Source organism: Geotrypetes seraphini, chromosome 1, assembly GCF_902459505.1.
Source record: "Geotrypetes seraphini chromosome 1, aGeoSer1.1, whole genome shotgun sequence".
NCBI lineage: Eukaryota > Metazoa > Chordata > Amphibia > Gymnophiona > Dermophiidae > Geotrypetes > Geotrypetes seraphini.
The window spans coordinates 532735858-532759529 of NC_047084.1; the positions used below are offsets into that span (position 1 = coordinate 532735858).

Consider the following 23672-nt stretch of genomic DNA (forward strand, 5'->3'; position numbering starts at 1 on the left):
AGTTTGACATCATTATGCTAAAATTAACAACTTCAGTCCTTCTCTGCTGACAGCTCTCTGCTAGTTACCTTTTTTTTTTTTTTCTTTTCTTTTCCATCTGTTACTTACAGTCTGTGTCCTCCTATGTCCCAGCACCGGTGTTTGTTTTTCTCTTCAGCTGAGAGGTTTGCCTACCTGTACTTCATATCTGCTTCTTTATCGTGCACTTGATCTAAAGCTGTGAAATTGAACTGAAACAAAAACCTGAGCCCATAAGCTGGAGCAGGAGAAAGTCAGGCCATTGCCTGGCAAACTCACAGCTAAACTGTGGGTTCGAAAACTTCCTGATTATTTCTCTTTTTCCCTGCCGCATAGAAGCAGTGGTTCTCACCTAGAAGCAGCAACCTGTGACCCAAGTTAGTCATGCATAGGTGGCAGGACCGAAGTAGGGTGTGTAAGTGGTAGACATTTTGGCCCTGATTCTCATTGGGATGCCTAGCTTAATGGTTATAATTAGTGCTAAACAACGTGGTAATTGACCACATCATTTAAAACCAATTAAAAACAATTACAAAAAAAAGGCAACAGTAAGCGGCCTCCAGGACCGGCGTCTAGGTCCCTGGTGGCTAGCGGCACATAGTAATGCCAAAGCCCAGAAGAGGGTTAGGGCTGGCTATGGACTTCGACGTCACTAGGCGCCCGCTGGCCGTAATTCTGACGGGACCCTAGGTGCCGGAAATGTAGGCCTGTGAAACCCTGGCCTACATTTCTGGCGCCTAGGGTACTGTCAAGGCGTGATTCTGGAAGCAGCGCCTGTCGGTGATTGAGATGCAGTAGGCGCCCGTTTTGTAGGCACCTGCCGCGGCAGGCACCACTTACCGAATCGGCCCCTTTCAGTCGAGGGGACTGTTGCTTTGAAAATATAACTGGAAAATGCCTCAGGATTTCTTTTTTAATAAAAACCGAATTTTTCTATTTTCTGGAGTCACTTTGAACATTCCTGGCCTCAGTGCCCCGAGTCATTAGTTCAAATTTGAATGACCTGTTACCCATATTTATATCTTAAGCTACAAGTTAGTATATATGCCCCTCTTCTGGCATAAAAAAAATGCCCTATAGACAGGTTGAAATGAGCGGGCACAAAGCGAAATCTAAAAAGGTCCATATGCATCAGATTTTCTCAGAAGGCCCATCTAAGAACATGTCCAAATATTCCTACATAGTGCCTTTTTTCTAGGGAAAAAAAGATGCTGGGACTGATTCAGAAACAATCTTAGGGGGTGGGGTAACTATCCATTGTTCTGCCCTATAGTAGCCATAAGTAGTAAGCAGAAAAGACATTTTAAAAATAAAGGAAGAAATGCCCTTTCATCAGCCAGGCAGCATATAAAAAGGCAGCACTGCCTATATTACACCAGTCCCTAGAATTCCAACGCATCTCTTCAGAGCAAACAGGATTTTCTACACAGAAACGACATATCAGCAGAACATCTTACCTCAGTCACATATGCACAGAACATGGATATTACACAGCTTTAATACACTAATATACAGCAGAAATAAAATGGCATGTACTGCCACTTGCTGCTACTGGAAGGAACTGTGCATATCATTGTATTAATATGTTTGGGGTTAGCAAGATAAGAGATTTGGGGAGAATCAAGTTAGAGGACAGGAAGATTTTTGTTTTTTTCCTTTCTGCTCTTTCTCTGTAAAATGGCAGCTCTTAGTTTCATAATTAGGCATGTCAGACCAGCAAGACTTTTGCTATCTGGTTGATAATAATTGGCAATTGATCATATGTTTGGGTTGGATTGGAATATGGTACCATGCAGAGTAACCAGTGAGTTGAAACAAGGAATAAACAAGATTAGCTGGGTCATGTCCCATCCACCCCCCCTCCCCCCAAGAGTCTGGGTTGCGGTGACCCAGATCTATGCAGAATTGTGGAGGAGTTCTGGGGAGATGGGAAAAGGGAATGGACATGATATTGAATGCAACCAACTGCAGGTTGAGGTGGAAAGGAGTGACCCCTGCTGGCTGGTGACGATTGGTTGGCGTTGTGTACTCTGTATTCCACCCTCTGTGAGATTGTGCAAAGAAGGACATGTGACGTCTGCAGGAAATTTTGGGACTTTCCACCCATGTGATTCTAATACCCTAACACTATTGTGACCTCAGCAGGAGGCAAGGAGCTCAGGATGAAATTGAATTAATACTGTGAAAGCAAATCTACCTGATAGATCTGGGTTATTCAGGGTGAGGCTGAGCCAGTCCTAGTTTTACCCTGATTGCATGAAGTGGGAGTAAATCCAGGACCGGTCCAGATTGCCACTAGTGACCTGGAGTTGCTTGGTAGCCCATAAGCTTTTCAGAATCAAACTCTAGGAGCAGCTACAGCTGAAAGCAAGCAAATTGTTATTTGTTTATTTAAAAAATTTATATTCTGCATTTCCCACAATTCTAAGCAAAAAACATATATATTCAATAAACATACAACGTTTAAAATGAACAGTAATAAAAACCTAGCATTTCAATCAGCCATAAAAATTGTTACAATCTTTAAAAAAAACACCAACAAAAACATTAAAAACAAGTAGCAACAATAAAACAACTAAAAAGGGCTGCAGGCTTGTCTAGTCCAAACACTATTGACCAAACCTTTCAGGTGTTCGTAAGTTATCGAGCAGAGGCTGCCAAGTGCCACCTTAAAAAAAAATCACTATAATATATTAAAGAAGTATAGTAATGTTTACATATAGCTAATATGAGCCAGGGAGGAATTATTTTTATTTAGAGTGCAATTGTTGGGTGTATATATAAAGGGGGAGGTTGATATATGTATTTGTCATAAACATAATTGATATAATTTAAGTGTTGTTAAAGTGAAAAATGTCTGTAAAATATGTTGCACTTATTTTTGGCATTAAAATGAATAAAGATAATAATAATAAAAAAGAAGTATAGTAATGTTTACATATAGCTAATATGAACCAGAAAAGCTCTACCTGAATAGTGGCAGTTTTCAACTTGAAGGTTGTAGATTCAGGGTTGGCTTGTGCATGACTGAGGAAAAAAAACACATGTTGAGAGACTGAGAGATAACTAATGGGACGAGTGATACATTTTTTTGGAAGATGCAAATCAGTTGCGTAGCCAGGGTGGGAGGCGCCTGGGGCAGTAGGGTCCCCCGCCTTCTTCTCCACTTCCCGTTCTTTCACCGCTCCCCCCATCCCGCTGAGCACCCCCCCCCCCTGTTCCCCTATACCAGGGGTAGGCAATTCCGGTCCTCGAAAGCCGGAGCCAGGTCAGGTTTTCAGGATATCCACAATGAATATGTATGAGATGGATTTGCATGCACTGCCTCCTTGAGATGCAAATCTATCTCACGCATATTTATTGTGGATATCCTGAAAACCTGACCTGGCTCTGGCTCTCGAGGACTGGAATTGCCTACCCCTGCCCTATACCTCTTTAACTTCTCCGACACGAGCAGCATCTCCAACTTGCTGCCTGCGCCAGCCTCAGCTCTCCCTCTGATGTCACTTCCTGGTCTCTCTTCTGCTGCTCACACTGGCAAAATGCTAGAGATACAGGGTGGGGAAGTGAAGTCAAGCACATGGTGGGAGAGGGAAGGAGGGGGGTGGAGAGGAGAGGTGCCAGTGCCCCCACCAAGATAGCGCCTAAGGCAGTCTGGCCTCCCACCCTTTTACTACACCACTGGTGCTCATACTCACCCCCAAAAGCCCTGCTCCTACAGATGCCTTTCCTCTGTGTGTAATGGAGAATAGGGTAGAGTAAACAAATCATTCCCAACTTACCTCTTTAGATGAGCTCAATCTAAAAACATGGACTGTCTGGCCAAGTCATCAGTTTGGCTGCATGCTTTCTGGTGCCTTATATAACATGATAACATAGCACTTTATGTCCAGAAGCTGGGAACAGAATAGGTAAATTAGTTGTTTATTTCAGAAACTGAAAGGCGAATTAGAGTGCATTTAAAAAAAAAAAAAAGTTTTAAAAGGCTGGCATCATGCTGATCTGCTGTCGTGCTTTAATTGGATGCTTCATTTTAGCAGCATTCCAGCTAGAACTCGTGAATGAGTTTGTCTTTGTTGCTGTAGGCGCTGTGTGAATTAATATCAGGAATGTGTTGATAACTTCCACATCCAAATAAAGGACTCTGAATCTGCCTGACCAATCTTCATTGTGGGCAGCCCAGGGTCAGCAGGGTTTCTCAGGGGTCATTTTCCCTTTAATTTCTCTGTGATTAGATATTTCTCTAGAAGTGAGCCTGCTAACGGGAACTGGCCGCCTGTTGGTACATTTTTGTATTGGGGAAGCTTTTTACTGTCAATGCCCAGAGGGTAGATTGTTCAGTACTGAATGGTATAAAACAGGAAAACTTCTGTAAAGCTTCTTTTTTTTCTGTCAAAATTTTATGCATAGCTGTATAGTGAGTAACAATTTCTGGAAAATGTTGCATTGCAGCATCCCGGGCTCCGCCGTCTGTGCTTATGACATGACTGACATTGCTAATGTGTTCACTGGGAGATTCAAGGAGCAGAAGTCTCCAGATTCCACATGGACCCCTGTTCCTGATGAAAGAGTGCCCAAGCCAAGGTAAGACCTCTTCCCCGTGCATCGTAAAGTGCACTACAAAGACATGGCCTGTGCTGAGCCACACACACGGCTGGACCAAACAGTGGCATAGCGAAGGTGGAAGGCGCACCCCGCACTCCTTCCTTCCCCCCCACTCCTTCTGCACTCCGCCTCCTCCTTCCCTGCTCCCCCACCACACACTCGCATCCTCCTCCCCACCACCCCGTACCTCTTTATGGCTGTGTTTTATGACAAATTTTATGAATGTTTTGATATTGGAAACCAACTGCGTTGGCTTTCCCTCTGATGTCACTTCCTGGCCCCATGACCCAGAAGTGATTTCGGAGGGGAGCCAGACCAGTGCAAGCAAGTGAATCAGGTGGGAGTAAAATCTGTTTGCTTTGTGAATCTAGCCCATAGTTCAATGAAAGATCTGAAACAATGTCAAAACATAGCATTATGATTCTTCAAATTGGCACTTTGCAAAATAAAATAACACTCTTTTCAGCTACCGTGGCAAAATAATGATCAGAATTTAGGCAGTTGGTTGGGCTGAGAACTTTTCAGCACTCCCTTGTAGAGCTCTCTTGAAATGGTATAGTTTATTTATCAAAACGCCAAAGCAGTTTACAAAGTAGATAAGGACAGGGGAAATATCCTTCTGAAGGGGAAGAAGGGGATAGATTTGAAAGAACAAGGAAGGAAAGGCAAAGGAGGGAACTAAAAAACTCAGAAGTGATACTTGCTTTTGGAGATCCCTGTTTTAAGGCCTGATCTGAAAGTGATAGAGGTGCAGTTTTGTTCTCAGAGAAAGGGGCAGGGTGTTCCGGAGGTGAGAAGCAATGAAGCTGAAGGCAGAATGACAAGAAGCTTCTAACTGTATTTTTGTTGGAAATGGAATATGTAAGCTATCATTAACCCCCTCCTTTTATGAAGCTGCGTTAGCATTTTTTTATTGCCGGCCGTGACGGTAAAAGCTCAAATGCTCATAGAACTTTTACCACTATGGACATCGATTAAAAAAAACACTAATGCAGCTTCATAAAAGGGGGGGAGGGGGTATAATTGGTTACGGTTCCCAAGGATGGAAGGGGAGCAAAAAAAATGCTAGTTTTCAAAATGGGAAGCTATAGACTAGTGAGCCACACTGTGGTGCTATCTGAAAAAACATTATTGAACATATGGATAGACATGGTTTAATGGAATGATAGATTAAGGGTCTGATATACATGTGGATAAGAGTGTCTGTTCAAGTTCAATTTATTTGATATAGTGCCAGTATAAAACTAAGGTTAAATTAAGGAGAAGCAATAAGGATAATTACAATAAAATCTAGGATTTAGGGAAAAGGGAAAAACATAAAGAATATTAGGGTAAAAATGTTCTGTTAAAGCTATGAAGAAAATGCCTGGGAAAAGTAGTATGCCTTTAATTGAGCCTTGAATGTTAGAAATGAACTTTCTGTATGAAAATAGAAGGGTAGAGCATTCCAGAGCATAGGAGCCATGACTGAAAGAGAGGAATTCCTATGAACGTCAATAAATAATTGCCTAAATGAAAGAACAATCAGCAGTTGTTGTGGGCACCGCAGGGTTCTGTGGGGAATATTGAACTAAAAAGCTAAATAAAAAGAAGGAAGACCGCTTGATAACATCTGATAAGAAAGAATATTGTATTTAAAAGGAATTCGATAAGAGACAGGAAGAATATGCTCTGCTTTTAAAAGAGGCGTAACATGATCAAATTTGGAGCAAGGGTATTTTGAACTGATCGTAACCAATGTAACTGGTATTTTGGAAGACCAATAAAAATAGACTTGCAATAATCAAGCTTAAATTTGGAAGCTTTGTGGGTGGAGTTCTTGAAGAAAAAAGCATTACTGCAGTTTTTTGGAATTAATTTTCAGTTTATTAAGCATAAGCCAGTCTGCAATTTTTGTCCAATTTGGCGGAAATAGATGAATAAAAAGAGGGCGAATGAGAATTAAGTGGAAGAATAAAGTGAATATCTTCTGCATAGATAAAAAAAATAAAATAAACCCTATGGACTGAAGAAGAAGAGTAAGGGGGGCAAGAAAGATATTGAAAAGTGTAGGCCTCAGAACTGAGCCCTGGAGAATACCAAATTGAAGAGAGTGAGAACTGGAAAAAATGATGAACCACATAAGTGCGGTTTGACAAGTATGAATGAAACCACTGAAAGGCGCACCCTTTAACCTGTATTTTTTTTCAGACGACTATGGAGAATGTTATGGTCCACCAAATCAAAAGCTGCAGACATATCAAGAGAAAAAAGAACGCATTGTGATTACTATCCAAAATTTGTCTATATGGTTTAAAAGGCCTAAAAGTGTGTGCTCTGTAGAGTGATGTGAATGGAAACCTGTTTGACGGGGGTGAAATACGTTAGTATTTGTTAGAAAATCAGATAGTTGAATAGCAACTACTTTTTCAACAATTTTAGAAACAAACAGTAAATTAGAAATTGGTCTATAATTAGCTACAATATTGGGATCAGAATTTTGGCTCTTTAGCTGAGGAGTGACTATTGCTTTCTTCCAGCCTTGAGGGAAATCAGCAACAGAACATAAGAACATAAGAAGTTGCCTCCGCTGAGGCAGACCAGAGGTCCATCTCGCCCAGCGGTCCGCTCCCGCGGCGGCCCATCAGGCCCATTGCCTGAGCAATGGTCCCAGACTATCCCTATAACCTACCACTACTCTTATCTGTACCCTTCAATTCCTTTATCCTCTAGGAACCTATCCAAACCTTCTTTGAAGCCTTGTAACGTGCTCCGGCCTATCACAGCCTCCGGAAGCGCGTTCCATGTGTCCACCACCCTCTGGGTGAAAAAGAACTTTCTGGCGTTTGTTTTAAACCTGTCTCCTTTTAATTTTTCCGAGTGCCCCCTTGTACTTGTGGTTCCCCGTAATCTGAAAAATCTGTCCCTGTCTACCTTTTCTATACCCTTCAGGATCTTGAAGGTTTCTATCATGTCTCCTCTAAGTCTCCGCTTTTCCAGGGAGAACAGCCCCAGCTTTTTCAGTCTGTCAGTATATGAGAGGTTTTCCATACCTCTTATCAGTTTAGTTGCTCTTCTCTGGACTCCCTCAAGTACCGCCATGTCCTTTTTGAGGTACGGCGACCAATATTGGACACAGTACTCCAGATGCGGTCGCACCATTGCACGATACAGTGGCAGGATGACCTCCTTCGTCCTGGTCGTGAAAGACTCTTATAAACCATTGATACTAGAGGCTTAAGAAGTGGATCACGAAAATGTGAAAGAAGAGAAGCAGGAATAGGATGAGTTGGAGGAGAAGAGAGATTTAAAAGTGTAATTATTTTCTTCAAAGAGACAGTAGTTTGAAGGTTAAAAGAAGTAAGAACTGCCACTGGTAGTACTGTAGATATTTAGGAGAAAGGAATGTCATTTGGAGAGCAGGTGGCAGTCAAAGGAACAGATACTATGGGTTGTTTTAAGTTATAATTTTTTCTTGGAATCCTGAAGCGAAATCTTTGGCAGTGAGAGAAGACAACAAGATAGAGGGAGATGGATTAGAAAGAGAATGTAATAGGCAATAAAGATATGATATACTGTACAGTAGAGAATGGCATGAGGACAAATTTGTCTTTGTCCCTGTGGGATCTGTCTCCATCCCCATCCCGTCCCTGCAAGTTCTGTCCCTTCCCCATCCCTGCGAGCTCTGTCCTCATCTGCACAAGACTCACTCATCATTCCAGTGATCTGGAAATTGGAATGCTGAGTGAGGTGATTGCATTTACAATTGACACTAAACTGTTCAAAGTTGTTAAAATGCATGCAGATTGTAAAAAGGTTGCAGGCAGACCTTAGGAAATTGGAAGACTGGGCATCCAAATGGCAGATGAAATGTAGGGCTCCTCTTATTAAGGTGCGCTAGCGTTTTGTTTTGTTTTAAAATTATTATTATTATTATCAATTAATTACACACAAAGAATTAACTTTGAAAAGAAAATTAGAAACAAGTACAATTAATTTCCATTGAAATGAGACATAGAAAATTCCTAACTTAATATATAGTCCACAATTGGGAGGACAAAGTAAGAAAATGGAAATCCCTTCCAGGAAAAAGGGTAGATACAAATATAATAAAGAACAGAGCAGTTAACATCGGCTAATTATTAACAGACATGAGTTATCCTGTACTTTCCTAGGTAGCATCAGAAATTCTTTTTCCTTCTAAGAAAAAATGCAACTGTTCTGGGTCGAAAAAAAATATACTTATTTTGTTGGTAATTAATAAGACATTTGCAGGGAAACCTCAACTGAAAAGAGGCTCCCAAAGAAATAACTTTAGATCTGTATTGTAGAAATTCCTTCCTTCAGATTTGAGTCCATCTTGAAACATCCGGGAAAATATAAACTTTTTCACTGAAATAGAAAATCTGCTTTAAATTAAAATATAGGGCTCCTTTATAGCGCACGCTAATTTGCCGGCCGCGCTAACCGCTACCGCCTCCTCTTGAGCAGGCGGTAGTTTTTCGACTAGCGCAGGGGTTAGCACACGCTAAAAAGGCGCGTGCGCTAAAGCCGCTAACACGACTTCATAAAAGGAGCCCATAGTTTCAAAATCATGTCCTTATCTTGAAGGAAGATGAAGGATACTATCAAAGTAGCTCGACCCAGAATTTCAGTTTCAGAAGGTTCCAGTACCTCTGAAATTCCGAACTGTGCTTGTTCTTCCTCTTCTTTCTTTTCCAAAATGGTTCATTTTAGGAAATAAAGTTTTTGAATCGGAGGAATATTTGACTGAAATTTTCAAAGTGGCAATCAAAAAGTTTTTAAAGATCTCTCTCGAGGTCATAAATTTAGGTATAGGGACATTCAGTAACCTTAAATTCAGGCTCCTGGTTTGGTTTTCAAGATTTTCAATTTTCCATAGATAAAAAGTTTTATCTGTAACTTGTTGTTTGTTCAAAGTTTTGACCTCCAACATAGTTTGTTCAAGCCCCCCTATTTTCTGATTTTGCTGTTGAACCTGGGTTTCAAGGTGCGCTAGCGTTTTTAGCACGCACTAAATGAAAAATACTAACCCAAGCTTTATGGAAGCGTTAGCACATGCGGCATTGTAGCGCGCGCTAAAACCGCTAGCATACCTTAGTAAAAGGAGCCCTTGATGTGGACAAATGCAAAGTGATGCACATTGGAAAAATAACACCAATCATAATTACCAGATTTTAGGGTCCACCTTGGTGGTTAGCACCCAAGAAAAAGATTTGGGTATCATTGTGGACAATATGATGAAACCTTCCGCCCAATGTGTAGTGGCGGCCAAAAAAGCATACAAGATGATTGAAATTATTCAAAAGGGTTGGTTAACAAGACTAAGAATGTTATAATGCCTCTATATCGTTCCATGGTGCAACCTCACTGTGAGAGAGATATAGAGGAACTAGAAAAGGTTCAAAGAAGAGCGGCCAAGATGATAAAGGGGATTGAACTACTCTCATATGAGGAAAGACAAAAAAGATTAGGGCTCTTCAGCTTGGAAAAGAGACGGCTGAGTCTACAAAATCCTGAGTGGTATAGAACAGGTACAAGTGGATCAATTTTTACTCCATCAAAAATTACAAAGACTAAGGGATACTTGCTGAAGTTACAGGAAAATACTTTTAAAACCAATAGGAGGAAATATTTTTTCACTCAGAGAATAGTTAAGCTCTGGAATGCATTGCCAGAGGTTGTGGTAAGAGCAGTTGATGTAGCTGGTTTTAAGAAAGGTCTGGACAGTTTCCTGGAGGAAACTCATAAGGACTCAGATCCCACTATTTTTTCCAAAAACCCAATCTAATATAGGAAGCATGCCATTACATGCAAATGCTTCAATATATGACCCAAGAGAGTATTAGTCAGTTATACCAGACCACCCCAAGTTTTGTACCATCATGACCTCCGCAGGATCACATCAGTGCTAATTCCAATTTCAGTGAACACTGGTTATTCAACATCAGAACCTACTATTAATTCATGAAGCAGGCAGATGAGTGCTATATATATCTATTAATTAATACCCTAAAAACACTCAACTTCTGAATCCAAAGAATGTTAGTACTATCAGCACTGAGTTTTATAAACACAATCATCTCTGGTTTTGACATCACATTTTCTTGCCACTGTATCCCATTAAGCAAACAGAGTTATAGTCATTAATCAAAATCTTGACATGGGGGAAGCCACTGCTTGCCCTGGATTGGTAGCATGAAATGTTGCTACTATTTGGGTTTTTGCCAGGTACTAGTGACCTGGATTGTCCACTGTGAAAGTGGGCTACTGGGCTAAATGTACCATTGATCTGACCCAGTAAAGCTATTCTTATGTTCTTAAATGCTAATCATGGAAAGCTTGCCACACAAAGGTTCTGTAATAAGGGCAGTGTCACTGTGCACATGTTCAAACAAAAGTTCCATGATATCTATACCTAAATATCCGCCTCACAAACATTTCTTGCAGATAACGTTTTTGATATAAGTGCTTGTACTTTCGTTTTCTTCAGACACAAGGATAGTGAAGTTGCTGTTATCTCTGCACACAGCTGTCACTGTTGTTCCGCCTTTTAAAGCTGCAGGTACTTTCTGTGGTCAGAGAAAAATAAAAAAAACTGGGTTAAATCCCCAAACTGGCATAAAAATTCCTCTTGACTAAACCTTCTACTCTGCCTTGGACCTAATGATGAATTTCTCCCATTGTACACATTAAATGCCCCTGTTTACTTCCATGCATTGCAGCGGAATACCTAATGGCTTCATTACCATGTTTTTAAAATATATTTGGTGCTCATGTTTTCTGCATTCTGTGCCCATCAACATGCAGATTCACCTCTCGGAAACTAGGTGCTTCTGTTCATGATTCCTTTCTGCATCGGCCCCTGAGAGATGACGTTGTGATAGCCAGAGGAAATGTTAGCAAAAGATTCCCCACACTAACCAGTGAAAGATTTCGGCTTTAGTCTGATGGGACTTAAACAGTTTCCACACTAGTTTATTTCTGGACCTTTTTGCTGAGGCTGCTCCAGATATGCCAATTATTAGGATGGTTTTTCAGTACTATAGATTCCTATCCTCAAGGAACAGGGTCATTTCAAGTAGGTCACCAAATAACTTACACATAGGGCTCCTTTGACTAAGCTGCGTTAGGGCTTTAACGCATGGAATAGCGTGTGCTACATTGCCACGCGCGCTAGACCTTAGTTCTAGCAGCATAGCGCGCGGTAATTTCTTGTGTGCGCTAAAAACGCTAGCGCACCTTAGTAAAAGGAGCCCACAGTTTTGATTTTCTGCCTCTACCGACCTGGCTAGATTTGAGTAAGTAACATACAGGCCAATGTACAGCGCAGGAGAATACTGCGGAAACTGCACTGAAAAATAACTTCCAAATGATCAGCATTAATATCGTGCAAATAAAATGCATGCTATTAGTGTTGAGCATTGGAAAGTTATTTTTTGGTAAGGGGTTCATGCGCACAAGAACATAAGAACATAAGAACTGCCTTCTCCGGATCAGACCTTCAGTCCATCAAGTCCGGCGATCCGCACACGCGGAGGCCCTGCCAGGTGTACACCTGGCTTAATTTATAGTCCACCATATCCTTATATGCCTCTCTTAAGGAGATATGCATCTAGTTTGCTCTTGAAGCCTAGGACGGTCGATTCCGTCATAATCTCCTCTGGGAGGGCATTCCAGGTGTCAACCACTCTCTGAGTGAAGCAAAACTTCCTGACATTAGTCCTGAACCTGTCCCCCCTTAGCTTCATTACATGTCCTCTAGTCCGTGTCAAATTGGACAATGTAAATAATCTTCTCTGCTCTATTTTGTCGATTCCTTTCAGTATTTGAAGGTCTCGATCATATCCCCACGCAGTCTCCTTTTCTCAAGGGAGAACAATCCTAGTGTTATAAGTCTGTCCTCGTATTCCAGTTTCTCCATACCCTTCACCAGTTTTGTTGCTCGTCTCTGCACCCTCTCCAGCAGTTTTATATCCTTCTTTAGGTAGGGAGACCAATGTTGGACGCAGTATTCCAAGTGTGGTCTGACCATTGCCCTATAAAGCGGCATTATAACTTTCTCCGATCTACTCGAGATTCCTTTCTTTATCATGCCCAACATTCTATTTGCCTTTTTTGCCGCTGCCGCGCATTGTGCCAACGGCTTCAGGGTCCTATCTATCAGTACACCCAGGTCCTTTTCTTGTTCACTCTTCCCCAGAGTTGCACCTGACATTGTATACTCGTATTCCTTATTTTTATTGCCTAAATGCATTACCTTGCATTTCTCCACATTGAACTTCATCTGCCATTTCTCCGCCCATGTTTCTAACCGACACAAGTCGCTCTGGAGTTTCTCTCTATCATCCTGCGATCTGATCGCCCGGCATAGTTTTGTATCGTCTGCAAACTTGATGATCTCACTGGATGTTCCTTCCTCCAGGTCATTGATATAAATATTAAAAAGGATCGGCCCAAGTACCGAGCCCTGGGGTACACCACTAGTCACTTTCTCCCAGTCGGAGAACTTCCCATTTATGCCCACTCTCTGCTTTCGGTTTTCCAGCCATTTGCCTATCCACCTTTGTATATCCCCCTCTATGCCATGGCTTTGTAGTTTCCTGAGAAGTCTTTCGTGTGGAACTTTGTCGAACGCTTTCTGGAAGTCCAAGTATATTATGTCCACCGGCTTCCCACTATCAATTTGCTCGTTCACGGTCTCAAAAATTTGGAGTAAATTCGTCAAACATGATTTCCCTTTCCTGAATCCATGTTGACTGGGTTTCATCAAGTCATGTGCGTCCAAGTGCCGGACTATGCTTTATCCCAGGACAAGCAGGCATGATATTCTCACATGTGGGTGACGTCATCTACGGAGCCCCGGCGCGGACAGCTTTTCAAGCAAACTTGCTAGAAGTTTCAAGTTTGCACACTGCACCACGCATGTGCGTGCCTTCTGCCCACTAGAGGGCGCATCCCACCTCGTGGTCCTCAGTTCAAATTTTTCCGCGGAGCAAGAAAGCCCTGTGGATCTGAGCTCCAGTGTTTTTGCCTTCTAGCTGCCGCGTTTAGTTTGTTTATTGATCGGATTAATCGCGGTGCTGCTTTATTTTTCGTCCGTCTTACAAAAAAAAAAAAAAAAAAAAAAAAAAAATAATAATTGTTTTTCGTTGGGCTCCGGGGGCTCCCGGAAGCCTGAGCCGGGGAACGTCGGTCGTTCCCGGCCTTCTTCTTTTTCTCGTCGATGTCCCGTCCTGTTACGGGATTCAAGAAATGCAGCCGGTGTGAGAGACTACTCTCCATCACCGACCCTCACCGGTGGTGCATTGTCTGTCTTGGGCCCGAACATCCAACAGCCTCGTGTGATCGCTGTGCTACCTTCCAGAACAGGGCCCTCCGTCGCCGTAAGGCCAGAATGGCGGAATTGTTCGCCGTCGACGCGCCGCCCAAGGCCTCGACGTCGGCCCCGGCTTCGGCCCCGGCCTTGACCTCGGCCTCGGCGTCCTCGGGGGCCTCGGCGTCGCCTCGGCCCTCATCTTCGAAGCCGTCGTCATCGAAGCCAGCTTCGGGTAAGTCCTCTGTTCCATCCCCTTCAGCAAAGAAGCCATCCTCGAGTCAGGCCAAAGCGGGTGGGTCGACCCCGGCCCCGCATCGGACCTCGACTCCGCACACCCCGAGGGAATACTCGAGACCGAGGTCGCCCTCCAGGGAGTGTGCCCCGGACTCGGAACTCCCCACCTTCGTGGGGATTCCGGCCTTCCAGGATCTCCTTCGAGCCTTGATCTCATCGGAGCTGTCGGGAGCCCTGGAAGTGCTGCAGCGTGCTGCGGGCCCGGCGACGTCGACCTCGGCCGGGGCGCCCTCGGCCTCGGAGGCCCCGGTCTCGGCTCCCTCGACCTCGGGAGCCCCGGCCTCGGCGACCTCGGTCTCGGGTATTGCGGCCCCGTCCACCTCGGTCTCGGCCCCGCCCCGGACCTCGACCTCGGGGGAGCCTCCTGAGCGCAGTGTCCGCCCAAAAGAAAAGTTCCGCAGAGTGCGCCGACTTTCCTCCTCGGCTTCGGGATCTTCCCCGGACGCCTCGCCCTCGAGGCGACCTCGGACGAGGCGCCGATCGAGGAAGCCTAAGCGACCCCGGGGCTCGCCTCGGCGCGATCGTTCCTCGTCGTTCGGGGGCGAGGCGCTGCAGGTGTCGGAGTTGCGCCTCGATAATCCGAGGCTCCTCCGCTCACCTCGGGGAAAGTCTTCCCGCGCCGCCTCGCCGAGGAAACGGGAGAGGACCCCACGGACCCCGGGATCCTCCCCCAGGGACTCCCCTAGGAGGATGATTTCACCCTCCCCCTCGAGGGCCGTGGAGAGAGGATCCTGGGATTCAGGATCGGTTAGGAATCCTCAGTATTCCCATGAGGCCTCCCCCCGCTCCTCGGTGGGACGGTCGAGAACCCCGTCCCCCCAGGCTAGGCCGTCCTCCTTCTCATCTTTTGTCCAGGACATGGCCCAAGCCCTGGGGATTGACCTGATGGTAGGTTCCAAATATTCCAAGGAATTTCTAGAGGAACAGGACCTTCCCACTCCCCCTAGAGAGGTACCTAGACTCCCTCTCAACAGTGTCCTCCTGCAGACCTGGCTGAAGAACTTGTCGAGCCCTCTTACAGGCACGTCTGTCCCGTCAAAAATGGAATCAAAGTATAGGACGATTCCCCCGAAAGGGTTTGATAAGGCGCAGCTCTCCCACCAGTCCCTCCTGGTGGAATCTGCCCTTAAAAAATCACAGCCCTCACGGGTTTCTGCGGCGGTTCCACCCGGCAGGGAGGGGCGGACCCTGGACAAGTTTGGCCGTCGCCTCTATTCAAACACTCTGATGGCCACCAGAGTTCTAAATTACTCCTTCACCTTTTCCTCCTACTTGCGTGGGATGGTGAAGGACCTTCCTCAATATCGGAACTCGTTACCGGACTCCAAAAGAGCAGGATTCGATAAGTTTATGTCCAACCTGTCTCAATTGCGGTTGTACCTTTTCCATTCAGTGTACGACACCTTTGAGCTGGTTTCGAGGGTGTCGGCCCTCGCAGTGGCCATGCGCCGCTTGGCCTGGCTTCGCACCCTCGACATGGACCCAAACCTGCAGGAACGTCTTGCAGACCTGCCCTGTGTGGGGTCCGAGTTATTTGACGAGTCTTTGGAGGCGGCGACCAAACGGTTGTCGGAACAGGAACGCTCTTTAGCATCCCTGGTCCGCCCCAAACCTAGGCCCCCGCCACAGAAACCTTTCCGGCCTCCGCCGCGCCGGTACCCCCAGAAGTCGACCCCGTCCTTCTCAAGACCGCCTCCGAGACGTTCGTCTCAACGAGGCAGAGGGGGACAAACCCAAGCCCCGGCGCAGGGCCCTTCTAAGCCCGCGCCTTCCTTTTGACGGGCTGAGCGGACGGGGCGGGTTCCCCTCCGCACCTTCACCAGAACCCCTTCCTATCGGGGGGCGTCTTCGGTCCTTCCGGAAGGCATGGACCGCGATTACCTCAGACGCTTGGGTGCTCCGGATCGTCTCCGAAGGCTACTCGCTCAATTTTGTGTCCTCACCACCGGACAGTCCCCCAAGTTTAGCCTGGTGCAACCGGTCGCAACTACCGACCCTTCTGACCGAAGCCAAAGCTCTCCTGAAGCTTCGGGCGGTCGAGCCGGTCCCCAAGGACCAGTGGGGGACGGGATTTTACTCCCGTTACTTTTTGGTCCCAAAAAAGACCGGGGACATGCGCCCCATACTCGACCTCAGGAAGCTCAACAAATGCCTGGCCAGGGAGAAATTTCGAATGCTATCTCTCCCGGTCTTGTATCCTCTCTTGGAGGAAGGGGACTGGATGTGCTCCCTCGACTTGAAGGAAGCATATACCCATGTCCCGGTGCACCCCACCTGCCGAAAATTCTTACGATTCCAGGTGGGAGACCTACACCTCCAGTACAGAGTCCTGCCCTTCGGCCTGGCCGCGTCCCCACGAGTATTCACGAAGTGCATGGTAGTAGTGGCGGCAGCCCTGAGGTCTCGCGGGCTCCACGTGTTCCCTTACCTGGACGACTGGCTCATCAAAGCCCCGACCAGGGAGGAGGTTATCTCAGCGACCCGACAGTCTATTGCCTTCCTGCAAACCCTCGGATTCGAGATAAACTTTCCAAAGTCTCAGTTGAGGCCGGCTCAGTCTCTTCAATTCATAGGTGCGGTGCTGGACACGGTGCGCCTGCGCTCCTACCTTCCGACCCAACGGTTGGAAGTCTTGGTACGGATGAGCCGCCAGGTCTCTCAACTACCAAGGGTGTCGGCCAAGCGCATGATGATGCTGCTCGGCCATATGGCCTCGACGGTACACGTCACGCCATTTGCGAGGCTGCATCTGAGGATCCCTCAGTATACACTCGCATCACAATGGCGCCAGGAGTGCGATCCGGAGTCGCGCCTCATTTCGGTGACTCCGCTTTTGCGGAAATCGCTAAGTTGGTGGACAGACTCTTCAAATCTGTCCACGGGACTAATGTTTCGCACTCCCCCATTTCGCAAGGTTCTGACCACGGACTCCTCGGACTACGCGTGGGGAGCCCACCTCGACGGTCTTCGCACACAGGGCCTGTGGTCGGCGGAGGACCGTCGCTGTCACATCAACGTGCTAGAGCTTCGGGCCATCTTCCTAGCACTTCGAGCCTTCGTTCACGTAGTACAGGACCAGGTGGTCCTCGTCCGCACGGACAACCAAGTAGCAATGTACTATGTGAACAAACAGGGGGGAACGGGGTCGTGGCCCCTCTGCTCCGAGGCCCTTCGCCTCTGGGAGTGGGCGGCCTCCCGGAACATCTTCCTCCGGGCGGTCTACATCCAGGGGGAACTGAATTGTCTGGCGGACAAACTCAGTCGACTCCTGCAACCCCACGAGTGGACTCTACACTCAGCAGTTCTGCACGAGGTCTTCGCTCGCTGGGGAACGCCACAGGTAGATCTGTTCGCCTCTCCGGAGGCACACAAACTACCACTATATTGTTCTCGGATGTACTCGCGGGATCGTCTGGAGGCGGATGCCTTCCTTCTCGATTGGGACGGGAAGTTCCTCTATGCATTCCCTCCTTTCCCTCTGATCATGCGAACGTTGGTACACCTCAGATCGTCCACGGCCACGATGATTCTCATAGCTCCTCGGTGGCCGCGTCAGAACTGGTTCTCCCTACTGCTCCAACTCAGCGCCAGGGAACCCCTTCTTCTGCCTGTCGGTCCTTCTCTGCTATCTCAGAATCAAGGATCCATGTTACATCCCAATCTGCAGTCATTGCACCTGACAGCTTGGTTTCTTGTTCCCTGACCCCTCCGGACCTGTCTCATTCAGTGAGGGAAGTGCTGGAAGCCTCCCGCAAGATCTCGACGAGGCTTTGCTATTCGCAGAAATGGACCAGGTTTTCCACCTGGTGCTCTTCTTTCCTCCTGGACCCGGTATCGGCCCCGGTACCCTCGGTTCTGGACTACTTATTCCATTTGTCGCGCTCTGGCCTGAAAACCACTTCGGTGCGTGTCCATCTTAGTGCGATTTCCGCCTTCCACCAACACCTGGATGGACGCCCTCTGTCTCTCCATCCCTTGGTGACACGCTTCATGAAAGGATTACTCAGGGTTTGTCCCCCGCTCAAACCTCCCCCAGTCGTATGGAATTTGAATGTGGTTTTAGCTCAACTGATGAAACCACCCTTTGAGCCACTCAACAAGTCCCTCTTGAAATTTCTGACTTGGAAGGTGGTGTTTCTGATTGCCCTCACCTCCGCTAGGCGGATTGGGGAACTACAAGCCTTGGTTGCGGACCCACCCTTCACCGTATTCCATCATGACAAGGTGGTCCTCCGCACCCATCCTAAGTTTGTCCCGAAGGTTGTTTCTGATTTCCACCTCAATCAGTCCATTGTCCTTCCTGTGTTCTTCCCTAAGCCCCACTCCCATCCTGGCGAGACGGCGCTTCACACGCTTGACTGTAAGAGGGCGTTGGCATTTTACCTTCAACGCACCAAGTCCCATCGGAAGGTCCCGCAATTATTCTTGTCCTTCGATCCCAATCGATTAGGGCACCCAGTTTCCAAGCGCACTCTGTCTAACTGGTTGGCGGCGTGCATCTCCCTTTGCTATACTCAGGCTGGCCTTCCTCCCCCGGGTCGAGTCACGGGGCACAAGGTCCGAGCAATGGCAGCTTCGATAGCCTTCCTCCGTTCCACCCCGATGGAAGACATATGTAAGGCTGCCACTTGGTCTTCGGTTCATACATTCACCTCTCACTACTGTCTGGACACTCTGTCCAGGAGTGACGGCCGGTTTGGCCAGTCAGTTTTACAAAATCTGTTTTCTTAAAATTGCCATCCTCCCACCTGCCCTTTTTGGTTTGGCTTGGAGGTCACCCACATGTGAGAATATCATGCCTGCTTGTCCTGGGATAAAGCACAGTTACTTACCGTAACAGGTGTTATCCAGGGACAGCAGGCATATATTCTCACAACCCGCCCACCTCCCCGGGGATGGCTTCTAAGCTAGTTATGGAACTGAGGACCACGAGGTGGGATGCGCCCTCTAGTGGGCAGAAGGCACGCACATGCGTGGTGCAGTGTGCAAACTTGAAACTTCTAGCAAGTTTGCTTGAAAAGCTGTCCGCGCCGGGGCTCCGTAGATGACGTCACCCACATGTGAGAATATATGCCTGCTGTCCCTGGATAACACCTGTTACGGTAAGTAACTGTGCTATCCTTGATCAGTGCTTCAACCATCTTGCCAGGGACAGACGTAAGACTCACAGGTCTATAGTTGCCCGGTTCCCCTCTCGATCCTTTTTTGAAAATTGGGGTGACGTTCGCTATCCTCCAGTCGTCCGGTATCTGTCCAATTCTGATTGTCAGGTTTGCAAGTTTTTGCAATAACTCTCCGATTTCAACCTTCAATTCCTTTAAGACTCTCGGATGAATCCCATCTGGTCCAGGGGATTTGTCACTTTTAAGTTTGTCGATCTGATAGTATATCTGGTCTAAGTCCACTTCAACTGTGGTGAGGCTGTCTTCTATTTCTCCTGCAAACACTTTCTCCGCTTCAGGTATTGTTGAGGTGTCCTCCTTCGTAAAGACGGACGCAAAGAAGGAATTTAGTTTGTCTGCAATTTGTTTATCTTCCTTGATGTACCCTTTTCTTCCCTGGTCGTCCAGGGGTCCCACTGCCTCTTTTGCAGGTTTTTTCCCTTTCACGTATCTAAAGAAGGGCTTGAAGTTTTTGGCCTCCTGGGCTATTTTTTCCTCATATTCCTGTTTTGCATCCCTTACCGCTTTGTGACATTTCTTCTGATCATCTTTATGTTTGTTCCAGGCTTCGGTTGTCTTTATGCATTTCCATTTTTTGAAAGAGTCCTTCTTTTCTTTTATGGCTTCCTTCACCTGTATGGTAAGCCATGCCGGTTCTCTTTTGCTCTTTGTTCTCCGATCTTTGGAAATCCTCGGAATGTAGAGATCTTGTGCTTCTGTGATAGTATTTTTCAGTAGGGTCCATGCCTGATCAACCGTTTCAAGTTTGTCCACCATCTTCTCGAGTCGTTTTTCTACCATGGCTCTCATGCTATCGTATTTACCCTTTTTAAAGTTCAAGGTGGTGGTTAAGGTTTTGGCATGTTTCCCTTTCCCGATGTCAAGTTTAAAGTTGATTACATTGTGATCACTCGTTCCCAGTGGAACCATGACTTCCACTTCTGTTATCGGTCCCGTGAGTAAGTAAATCTCTAGTGCGTGTGCCCAGCCGGAGCTGGGAAGAAGGAGGACTGTGGAGAGTTTTCTTTGCTGATAAGAGTCTGCCGGAGGTTGTGGAGAGGGGGGGGGGGAGGGGGAGACAGAATGCCAGCGAGTCTGTGCCGCCCACAAAACTTGACACCCCAAAACAGCATGGCACTGTGGAGGGAGCAGCTGCCACCTGCACAACAGACCAGGCAGCCTGGAAAGTGGTGATCACAGGGGTGCAACGCCCTGGGACAGGACCAGCAGGTAAGAAGGTCAGTGTCTGCCCGTGATCACTTTAACGGTGAGGGGACGAGAGCTGGTAGATTCTCATTGGCTCCCAATTAGTCACAGAATCACCTTCAAAATAATACTGCTCATCTTCAAAACTTTGGCCTCCGACGAACCCCAATTCATATCTAGACTCTTAATACCTCACACTTACCAACATTCACTTCGTTCTGCTGGCCAGAACCTTCTTTCAGTCCCCTCCCTGGAAATCATTGGTACAAGAAGAGCAGACATATTCTCCGTGACGGGACCCCTATGGTGGAATGCCCTTCCACAATTCATTCATAATGAAAAAGATTTTTAACATTTAAAAAACTTTTAAAATCCTATTTATTTAAAGACGCTTTCAATATTTAAATGTAGAGCTAGATTCCTAAGAATGCTGTGGCTAATTTCCCTTTTCCTTTTGTTTTTTTCCCTTCTTCTACCCCAAATGAAAATTGTAACTTTTATCCTTTCCTTCCCAATCTCACGTTTGTTTACGACAAAAGAACATTGTTAAATGTGTACCTCTTTTATCTTTCTATATTTTTGATTTATACATCGCTTAGTGATTCTAATAGGCGATTTATCAAATTTTATTAATAAACTTGAAACTCCCTCACAGAGTGAGGGACTTGAATATTTTTTTTTCTTTGTTTTTCGGAGCACTCAGTGGACAGGTTTATTTTTCTTCACTTCAGGCTACTCCGATGCCCTTCTCCTATCCTAACGCTGACTTCGAGCAGACGTTAGGGTTTCCGGCGGTAAGGGCACAGTTTGATTTGCATTGCTGCTTCTGAGCATCAGGAGGAAATACTAAGCACCTCGCTTACATCTGTTTAACGTTTGCATGTTATGCGTGCTGACTTTCCGCGCCCACGCTGTTCCCTGTGCTGGTGCCTGCTGAACATGTACGCAGCCTAACTCCGGCTTTAATTGCCTCTAGCGCCAGAGTTAGGTTCTGAGCATCGACCTGTAAGAATTGTAATTGGCTATATTTTTGTACCAACCCACTGAGCCTTTCAGTCTCCAAAGAAAATCTACACTAGAAAAACAGTGCAGCAAGACTGAGAATAAAGGTCAGTGCTTTTTTGAATCCTGCATTATAGTTTGTTGATTCTAAAAGTCTTTTGAAAGGTTAGGAAAAAAAAAAAAAATCAACAACACAATTTGAAGCCCTGTGTCATCAGGAAAAAAAAAGGCAAAGTCTGCATGTTTGGTCAGCTAATACTTTCTTCACGTTCAGATTTCTGTTTGCCAAAAGGTTCTTTTTTTAAAAAGAATCTGTATTCATTTTTAAACTTACAATAAGTGTGACAATATATTCAAACAAAGTAACAATAAATATATCACTTAATAATCATCAATGGTACAAATGATATGCTCTTATCTCCCACCCTCCCCACCCTTTCTTATCATATAATCAAATACTTTGTACAATTTATAATAATAATAAAATTATCCCCCCACCCCCTCACAATTGAACTTGTAAATTCAAGGGAAAAAATGTCCTCTAATCAGTACAATATTTAGTTAATGGCTCCCACACATCTTAAAATTTCCTAAAACACCCTCACTGTATTGCAATAAATCTTTCCATTTAATATATGTGACATAGGGAATTCCACCAAAAATTATAATTTAGTCTACTCCAGTTCTTCCAATTATAAGTAATTTGTTGAATGGCAACCCCAGTCATTATAAGTAATAATTTGTTATTATTTGAAGAAATCTGACTTTTTGCTCTCATTGCCATACCAAGCAGCACAGTATCATATGATAATGCCACTGGATTGTCTAATAAACAATTAATTTGGTCCCAAATTGATTTCCAAAAGGTCATAATAAATGGACAGTAGAATAACAAATGATCTAAAGTCCCTGCTTCAAGATGACAGTGCTAACATTTATTAGACTTAGAGCTATCCAATTTTTGTAACCGAACAGTGGTCCATAATGCTCTATGTAAAAGAAAAAACCATGTTTGTCTCATAGATGCTGACATTGTACATCTCATCCTACAAGTCCAAATTTGTGTGCATTTAGACACAGAAATTTAATGTTTGATCTCTATGCTCCAAATGTCTCTCAGACCAGTGTTTGGTTTCTTTTTAATCAGTCCAGGCTTGCTGGTGTCTTTAATATTTAGGTACAGTACTTACTATACCTAAATATTAAAGACACCAGCAAGCCTGAGGGATTTTGAGCTGGTGCACATTCAGGTACAGTAGGCAGTTCCATCTCTGGTGGGCACAGAGTTGCATAGGATTATGAACCTGGGTACCCTGGATTAAAGTCCACTGCACTGACCACTAGGTTGATCGTCTACTCTGCAGGGACGTCGGTAAGGCTATTTTTGTACAAATCTTGCCAGACAGACATCCATATCTCTATTTTTTAGAGATTCAAAATATGAATATTTTATTTTGGAAAATTGCTGTGAGATGGATGTTAGTTGTAGGCATTATGAGCAAGACATGCCAATTCTGACTTGGACATCCTTTCGAAAATGTCCTTCTAAATATCCCAGCTTTCTAAAATTGGGATTTAGATGTCTATATGATATGACTAAATGCCAGGTTGTGCACATCGAAATTACAAATAGGTCTTCTAAAATAACCATAAGAGGAAGTAAAAGAGACTCACAAACAAGGCTTCCTTTTATCAAGCCACATTAGGGGTTTTTTTTTATCGCTGGCCGCTGCGGTAAAAGCTCTGACGCTCATTGAAGTCCTATGAGCGTTGGAGCTTATACTGCAACGGCAGGCGATAAAAAACCTATATGCGGCTTGATAAAAGGGGGCCAATGTTTGGAATAATGAGAAGAACATAAGAATAGTCTTACAGGGTCAGACCCATGCCCCGTCCAGCTCAGTATCCCGTTTTCACAGAGGCCAATCCAAGTCACAAGTACCTGGCAAAAACCCAAATAATAGCAGCATTCCATGCTACAGATCCAGGGCAAGCAGTGGCTTCCTCCAAGTCTTTCTCAACAGCAAACTATAGACTTTTCCTCTAGGAACTTGTCCAAACCTTTT

General features: G+C 45.4%; 1 protein-coding gene across 7 annotated transcripts in view; it reads left to right on the top strand.

Annotated features, from left to right (window-relative positions):
- SEMA6A (semaphorin 6A) overlaps positions 1–23672 on the top strand; it is a 380082-nt gene that overhangs the window by 237004 nt on the left and 119406 nt on the right. For all 7 annotated transcript variants that reach the window (XM_033929046.1, XM_033929045.1, XM_033929048.1 and 4 more), the window contains exon 11: positions 4471–4602. In XM_033929046.1, the coding sequence (XP_033784937.1) occupies positions 4471–4602 (132 nt within the window). The remainder of the gene's footprint in view (positions 1–4470; positions 4603–23672) is intronic.